Below are 8287 nucleotides of genomic sequence, written 5' to 3'. Positions count from 1 at the left end.
TCTTTCTCGCTCTTGCTTTCTCTCTCTCTCACACTCTCTCTCTCTCTCTCTGTTTCTCCCTCTCTCTGTTTCACCCTCTCTCTCTCTCTCTCTCTCTCTCCCTCTCTCTGTTTCTCCCTCTCTCTGTTTCACCCTCTCTCTCTCTCTCTCTCTCTCTCTGCTGTTCCCTCTGTCTTAGTTGCCTGAGGACATCACATTAGGTGGGTGTGGTGGGGATTAGCAAACAGATTCAGCCCACATCCGAGTCAGGCCTGTACAGCTGTCGGCAACCACCCTGTCTATAACCACACAGCCCCTTTCATCACCCGAGTCCATTCACCACCCCCGGCACAGGCCTCTCTGTCTATAACACCCACAGCACAGGCCTCTCTGTCTATAACACCCACAGCACAGGCCTCTCTGCCCTGTAGTAACACCCACAGCACAGGCCTCTCTGCCCTGTAGTAACACCCACAGCACAGGCATATCTGCCCTGTAGTAACACCCACAGCACAGGCCTCTCTGCCCTGTAGTAAACACCCACAGCACAGGCCTATCTGCCCTGTAGTAACACCCACAGCACAGGCCTCTCTGTCTATAACACCCACAGCACAGGCCTCTCTGTCTATAACACCCACAGCACAGGCCTATCTGCCCTGTAGTAACACCCACAGCACAGGCCTATCTGCCCTGTAGTAACACCCACAGCACAGGCCTATCTGCCCTGTAGTAACACCCACAGCACAGGCCTCTCTGTCTTTAACACCCACAGCACAGGCCTCTCTGCCCTGTAGTAACACCCACAGCACAGGCCTCTCTGTCTTTAACACCCACAGCACAGGCCTCTCTGCCCTGTAGTAACACCCACAGCACAGGCCTCTCTGTCTATAACACCCACAGCACAGGCCTCTCCAGGGCTGTAGTCTACGTGATACGCAGGTATACGCCGTATTACCACCTAAAACGTTCGTGGGTTTGCGTATATCCACTAAAACCTAGGCCAAGATACGTATCAAAAGTCTCTGAAACCATCCAATCAGTCATCATTCATCAGTTAGAAGAAACTGTGGGTAGACGATGGATTGACTCAAAAAACGATCGTTTGACAACCAATCAATATTCTAGAATTCGTCTAAGATTTAGTAACCAGGCAGGAACTGAAAACACCATTTATTTGATTGGCTATTACCAGGACCTCTACTTTTTTCACTTAGCTACAACGACTTTGCCTGACTTTAATGGGGTGTCACGTTTAACGCTGCTGTTAAACATTAAAAGCAACTGAATAACACGTTTGTTAGGTGTAATCTGTAGCGGTAAATAACAACATAAACGACAATAACGTGAGTGATTGATAAAGGACTTGTATTACACTTCACAAACACACATAATCGATGTTTTTTTATTTGAGAATAACGTAATTGGTTAGCTTATTTTATGCGAGGTAATTGACCTAGCTGGCTACGGTGTTTTGGTTAGCTCAGGCTAGCAATATGGTGTTTTGGTTAGCTCAAGCTAGCAATCTCACAGATACAATAAGTGATAAGCTCTGCCCCCATTGTCAGTAATCTTGATATTCTGTGGTGTTTACTGTTTTGTTTGTATTTAAGTGAAACACATGGTAAATGTCCATCCATTCAACTTCATTTCCAGAGCTGGCTACGGTGTTTTGGTTAGCTCAGGCTAGCTATATGGTGTTTTGGTTAGCTCAAGCTAGCAATCTCACAGATACAATAAGTGATAAGCTCTGCCCCCATTGTCAGTAATCTTGATATTCTGTGGTGTTTACTGTTTTGTTTGTATTTAAGTGAAACACATGGTGTAAATGTCCATCCATTAAACTTAATTTCCAGATGCAGTAAGATAGTAATACATAGGCCTACTATTGCATGCTTTTGAAATAAAGGCTTCAATTAATTGAAAAATGTATCCCTTCTGCTGAAATATTTATGAATCTTTTAATCCCCACCCCTTTTTTACAGTGTGTGGTGGATAAAATGCATTTAAATTGTGGTCAATATTAGCATGTGTATTGTAAGCTATATATTTTACATCTTTATTTTCTAACATATTTATTTATTGGGGAAGGGCTTGTGGGCCGCGGGGGGGTGCAGGGGGGGAGCTGTGGCACCGACCCATCACAGACAGTATACCCACCACAGAAAACTAGACTACAGCACTGGGCCTCTCTGTCTATAACACCCACAGCACAGGCCTCTCTGTCTATAACACCCACAGCACAGGCCTCTCTGTCTATAACACCCACAGCACAGGCCTATCTGCCCTGTAGTAACACCCACAGCACAGGCCTATCTGCCCTGTAGTAACACCCACAGCACAGGCCTATCTGCCCTGTAGTAACACCCACAGCACAGGCCTATCTGCCCTGTAGTAACACCCACAGCACAGGCCCAGACAGGGATAACAGTAGAGATCTTAAGCCCAGACAGGCGCAACAGTAGAAGTCTGTTACCCCACAGAGGGGCAGCATAAAGGTCAATAGTCTCAAACAGGGGCAGAAATACAGATCTACAACTCCAGATTAGTTCCAGTAGGTAGGCACAGGTCAACACTGTGGAAGAAGTATAGCTCCCACTCCAGCCGTTGAGGCTTAAAGCCCAGAACATTGACAGCAGTACAGAGGCCCTCAGGTCTAAGACTTCCCCTAATAAGTGGCGGACTAGGCACATCCAGACCCGTGTGTGTACCAAGGGTGGGGAAGTCATCAAAGTGAAACTGAAAAATCCAGCAGGCACATGACTGAGAGTACAGTACATTATGCACTGGGAGGGGGTTTATTATTGTCACGTAAAGCCTGGTTTCACCCTTGTACCCAGGTCAGCTGGCGCACAAGCTGCAGGACTGAGGGAATCCCCTCATGACTTAAGCCCGGCGCCCCCGTCTCATCTGACTAGCAGCTCAATCTGAGGCCAGCCTTTGATCAAACAGCCCTGAAGAGACAGCCAGAAGGATGTGTTCTCATTCTGGTCCCACCTCTAGGAAAACAGAGTTATTTAAGCGCTGTGTATTGAAAAACATGGTGTACTACTTCACAAATGCTAAGAATAGCAGCAAACACAGTCTGTGCTAACTGCGGTGTGTTGTCTACCGCAGCAATTATGGCTCGGTTGTTCTAGCCGATTTTTATGCAAGGCCCTGAATGCCTTAGGCTTCTTATTTCTCAGCAGATGAACACCCTCAATCCCGCTTCACACATGAAAGCCCCTCGAAGGAACATTCTGTATCAGCAAGCATAGAGCTGCAGATTCCAACTGAACTCCCAGAGGAAAGCAAGTGAGGACGTTATGAAAGCTTACGTTCATGATAAATGAAAATGTCATTATAAGTGAGGAATGAGGTAGAATTATGAGCAAAGCGAAACCGATTACTGGCTGCTGATTTGCAAACAGTGCTGCATGTTTAAGATACATTTACATGATAGTTCCATGTGAAGCATAATCAGCTTTTTTAATCAGTCCTTCCTCTAAACACTACACTCTGAGAAGTTACTTTAACCAGCTTTGATGGGCAAGATAGCCATTTGCAGCCAAACATGCATGTATCCAATGTGGTGAAGCTGCATGTATGGTGTTTAAACAAAATACAACAAAGGAAAATAGATCATGTTTTTTTTTTATTATAAAAGAAATAACAAAAACAATCAAAAAATACATTTTAAATGATGATAATGATAAAATAAGAGCATTCGGTACAAAATACATTCACTTTTAGAAGAGTGCCATGCACAACACCTTGTGTGTGACCTGAATTATTCTCCCCCCATTCTTTGGGAGTGAGGAAAGCCCTCTCTGGACCTCTGGAATGATCACTGAGTTTAAAGCTTACTGCAGCATAGAGCTCAATCCCTGGGCTCGGTGGGCTCGGTAAGAAACCACTTCAGAACATCGAGAAAGGCACGTGGGTCGGATGGGGCACGCAAGTCGCCCGCACTCCCTCTGTGTAAGGCGCGGACTCCATCTGCCCAGTAAGGCATCGCCCGGGTGAGAGGGTGCTTGTGCACCGCATCGAACCTTCTGCTTTCAGGTGTACACATCTTTCATTGTGCTTACAAATGCACAACAGCTGTGGCACAAGCTGGACAGTTTCAAAATCACATTCGGCTGATCAGTGCTAAGCTTTTTCATTTTTCACCGACGCCGCTGCATGTTGCTACTTCGACTCACATGCAACGTCGCTAAGTTCATTTCCTTTTTCCTGAAAGCGTTCACCACTTTTCCCTTTTGCATAGGCTTTTTTTTTTTTTAAGTTTTTATCCTTCTTACAACAGGGTTATGCAAATGTCTAAACCTGCTAACTGGTTAGCCTCGTTCACCTCTGCTTCCAACATAACTCACAGGCAGGGTGGGACCAGTCTTTTCTGACTCAAAGTCTGACAATCTCTTGGGCATATCACATGAAGGCATTTCAGAGACATGTAAAGACATTTCGACATCTCTAAGTTGATGAGATAAAAGTAAAGGTGAGGAAGATCAGATGGCAGGCTTCAAACCATGGCAGGCATACACTGACAACACCAATGGCGTATTCGCCTGACTACAGCACCAGGCACTGAAGCAAGGGTTTCAATAAAAATATACATCACGTGTGAAACCTTAAACATCTGTTTCCCCCGCCCCCACGCAATATCAAACACAGTCCACCTCCAACGGTGGACTGACTCCTACTCCACACACAAGCGTGTGTGCGCACCTCGGGTGGGCTGGGGCGGACCACTGCTCAAGAGGACAGAAACAACAACAACAACAAAAAAGTTCAAGTTGTTACATCTTTTTCCATCCTTTAGTTTTTTTTTCTTTCTTTCTTTATGAGAGGATTTGTTTCAAGTCCTCCAAGCAGGTCCTATCTCCAGGACTCCCCGGTGGTGGTGCTGCATGCCGTGTGCGCAAACGCGTCGGCCGCAGCAATAGCGCCGAACCTTCCTGGACCAAAGTACCAGTTCCTGACAGAAGGCTCGTCGAGAAGAATCTCCGATTCGGTTTAATCATCAGTCATCATCGCGGTGTGATGCTTGAGTCGGCCACACGGTTCAACACGTCATGCAGCGAGGTCTCATGTTGCAGGGCTGGGGGTTTGGGTCCACCTGCAGAAACAGAACGACACAACCCATTAGACATCTCGTCTCCCTTATCCCACAACCCATTAGACGTCTCGTCTCCCTTATCCCACTTTTGGAAATTAATTAAACGTAGTACCGTTTAAAGTTTACATGCTAACAAGAAAGAGAGCCAGGCTCGATGAGTTTAACGGAGATGAAAGTGATCTGTTAAGTGGTGTGGAAAGCTTACCTCGCAGTACACAGGCGGCGGGCGGAAGCGAAACTCCTGGACATAGGCCATGAGGGGTCTTCCCAGGATGCCACTGAGGTCCTCACTGAGGTCCTCCTCTGGGCAGCAGCTGCTGTTGGTGGTGTTAGCTGCGTTCTGGACGGCCTCCTCGTTGGTCACCACTGAGCTGTAGTCGGGAGGAGCTGTGGAGGACAGACAGGGACACACAGGGTAAGGCATCCATCATGACTGCATTAAACCTCAAGGGCTACTACCTCCAGCATCAGTACCACAAGCTCAGCGCATTCAGAAGCTTGTCAGACCTATGCAGTTACGTTACTAGTTGGTTACTTTTCAGACTCTAACTATGTTAGCTCCTGTGAACAATCCCTGAAATCCTATAGAGTGTGTGGGTTTGTGTGTTGGTGGGGAGACAGAGAGAGATACTCACGCTCAGGCTGCTCGGCGATGGCCATGCGGAGCCACTCCAGGTTGACACTGTACTGGCTGCTCACGCTGGACGTGCGGCTGCCAAACGGGTGAAGGGGGATGGTGCCCATCACCAGGGGCAGCTCCAGACAGAGCTTAGACGTGCCGGGCACCTCCACACACACCTGCCAGAACCAGAACCACCCATTAGAACTCCCTCCAACCACAGACATCATCCAAAGATAGGAATAGTGGAGCAAGCAGACTGTGCTGAGGCCCATGAGTCACGTAAAATAAGTGCATTCTATTAACAAAAGCACTTTTTGGTGTTAGTGTACTACTTAGTATGCTAGCTCAGGTTTGCTGTGAGCAGTAAAGAGTGAGAGTGTGTGTGTGTGTGTGTGTGTGTGAGGAGAGAGTGTGTGTGTGTGTGTGTGTGTGTGAGAGGAGAGACTGTGAAATGTTGTGTGAGGAGCTCACTTGAGTGTGTGTGTGTGTGTGTGAGAGAGAGCAGAGAGTGTGTGTGTGTGTGTGTTGTGTGAGGAGCTCACCTTGAGAGTGTGTGTGTGTGTGTGTGTGTGTGTGTGAGAAGAGAGTGTGTGTGTGTGTGTGTGTGTGTGTGTGTGTGTGTGAGAGAGAGAGAGAGGAGAGTGTGTGTGTGTGTGTGTGTGTGTGTGTTGTGTGAGGAGCTCACCTTGAGTGTGTACTCCACTTTGATGATGCGGCACTGGAGGATGGAGGGCCCCACGGGCGGGATCTTGATGGCGCGGCCGTGCCAGGTCTCCCGGCGACTGGGGCCCACGGGGTCTCCGCTCAGCGTGGCCACCACCGCCCGCTTCTGCTTCATGGTGCCACGCGCGATGAACGTCTGCGTCTGCGTGATGTAGGCTTTGGGCACGATGGAGCGGGACGTGGCGTTGTCAAACTCAGCGAACACAGGGATCACTTCACCTAAGAGGGAGAGTACAGGAACCAGTCATTACTAGAGCTGTCTGTGGTGAGATCATTTACTGTGGTGACAGATTTCTATACTTTACTCAACCAAAGGAGGAACAAGTGAAGTGATTCTGGCATCACGTACCTGGTGTGTATCCCTTGCGGTCGATCTTCGCGGTTACACACACCTGTCCAAAGTTGCGGTACCACACACGTGCATTCTTTTCTTTGGTTCCAGCTTGGGGTGCCTTAAAGGAAGAGAAAAGTTGTTTAAATGACTGTTCTGGTAACTTCTTAACCAAACTCTTGATCAACCGGGCAAAAAACATGAATAGTGAACCTACCAACAGAGTGGGTGTGTTTATGTCAATGGGCTCGATGACGGTGAACTCCTTCTTGATCTTCCTGACTGTGCACCAAGGCCTGTGGAGCTTCACCTTCACCCAGTAGCGGATGCTGCCATGTTTGCCCTCGAACGATGTCACCAGAGTCCTGGAGAAGCAGAGGAGAGAAATGGGTTAGGAGTCTGCTCTCCTCTCCTCTCAGGGTGCAGTAAATAATCAGAGGGGAAAACCAATGCACACTCAGAGCTTTGGGCTAGAATAACTAAAAGTGAAACTCACTCCTCTGGAAGCTGGAAACTGAAGGGGTATTCGTGTCTGCCGGCAGGAAGGACAGTCAGTTCTCCATTATCTGAGGGGGCAGAGAGACATTTCACATTAAGCATCAGGCAGTCATAAAACTCATTTAGGGCAGAGCAGCCTAGTTCTATTTCATCACAAATTGGTTGTTCGATTTCCACGTTCATATGGCACAATGTCATCACACCCACACAGGCAGTTGAAAACAAGCACCTTGTAACACCAGTGCCTCAACTGCACATACAACTAAACAAAGAACCGAAACTACTGCAAATCAAATCTAACTCTGTATCTTTAAGTTAATAAACGCCATTTCATCAAATAGAAAAAAGTTCACAAAGGAAACTTTCAGGATGTCTGATCCATTCAAACACTTTACGGTGCAGCAAACAAAGTCGACAACCCTCTAGGAAATGGTACCCAAATAGCTGAAAAATGACATGTTCATATATGGTTTGGTTCATCGTCTACTATGAATCGTTCGAGGTTTATTTTTCTGATTAGTCAGCGCAGAGCACAGTGCCCAGACTATCCCCGAACTAGTGAATGACTGACCTGCCTGCAGAAGCGCTTCTCTCCGGTTAAGGTACTCCACTTCATCGCTATAATTTTGGGTGTAGGCAGCGCTCGATCCAGCACTTCGCGATTCTGTCCAGTGCACTTTCGCAAAACCTTCCGCATGTAACTTCAATGACTCGATTTTGCTCTCTCCACCGAGCTCCAGAACAACTTTTCCCGAGACCACATCGCCACTGCTAAACACGGGTGGCGAGTCGATCTCAGGCGAGTCAAACACGATGTCGAACTTTTTCACTTTGTCGAAAATCATCTTGTAAAATCCCAAACGACTGCTTCGAAGGACACTTCGTTATTTTCCTGACGCGAGATCTGTCGTCAAGTCTTCTGAAAGTTATCTGCTAGTGACCCTCTCTTGTCTGCGAGCAAAACAAAACTGCAGGAACGGGTTGGAACCCAAGTCATTTAACGTGCTACGGGGGGGCGGGCTTACTGCATTTA

The 8287-nt window shown here is 47.4% G+C and overlaps 1 protein-coding gene across 1 annotated transcript; it reads right to left on the bottom strand.

The window, feature by feature from the left end:
- Window positions 1-3650: 3650 nt before the first annotated feature.
- Window positions 3651-8204, bottom strand: arrdc2 (arrestin domain containing 2). The gene is made up of 8 exons (XM_080832299.1): window positions 7826-8204; window positions 7253-7322; window positions 6974-7121; window positions 6775-6877; window positions 6388-6644; window positions 5716-5878; window positions 5286-5467; window positions 3651-5080 (listed from the first exon to the last, which is right to left on the bottom strand). The coding sequence occupies exons 1-8, from the start codon at window positions 8097-8099 to the stop codon at window positions 5027-5029; spliced, it is 1251 nt and encodes a 416-aa protein (XP_080688425.1). The 5' UTR covers window positions 8100-8204; the 3' UTR covers window positions 3651-5026.
- Between the last annotated feature and the right edge of the window lie 83 nt (window positions 8205-8287).

The sequence above is a fragment of the Sprattus sprattus genome (genome assembly GCF_963457725.1).
Source record: "Sprattus sprattus genome assembly, chromosome: 2".
Lineage (NCBI taxonomy): Eukaryota > Metazoa > Chordata > Actinopteri > Clupeiformes > Clupeidae > Sprattus > Sprattus sprattus.
The sequence above is the reverse complement of the archived record's forward strand: the minus strand, read 5'-3'. Positions and strand labels throughout refer to the sequence as shown.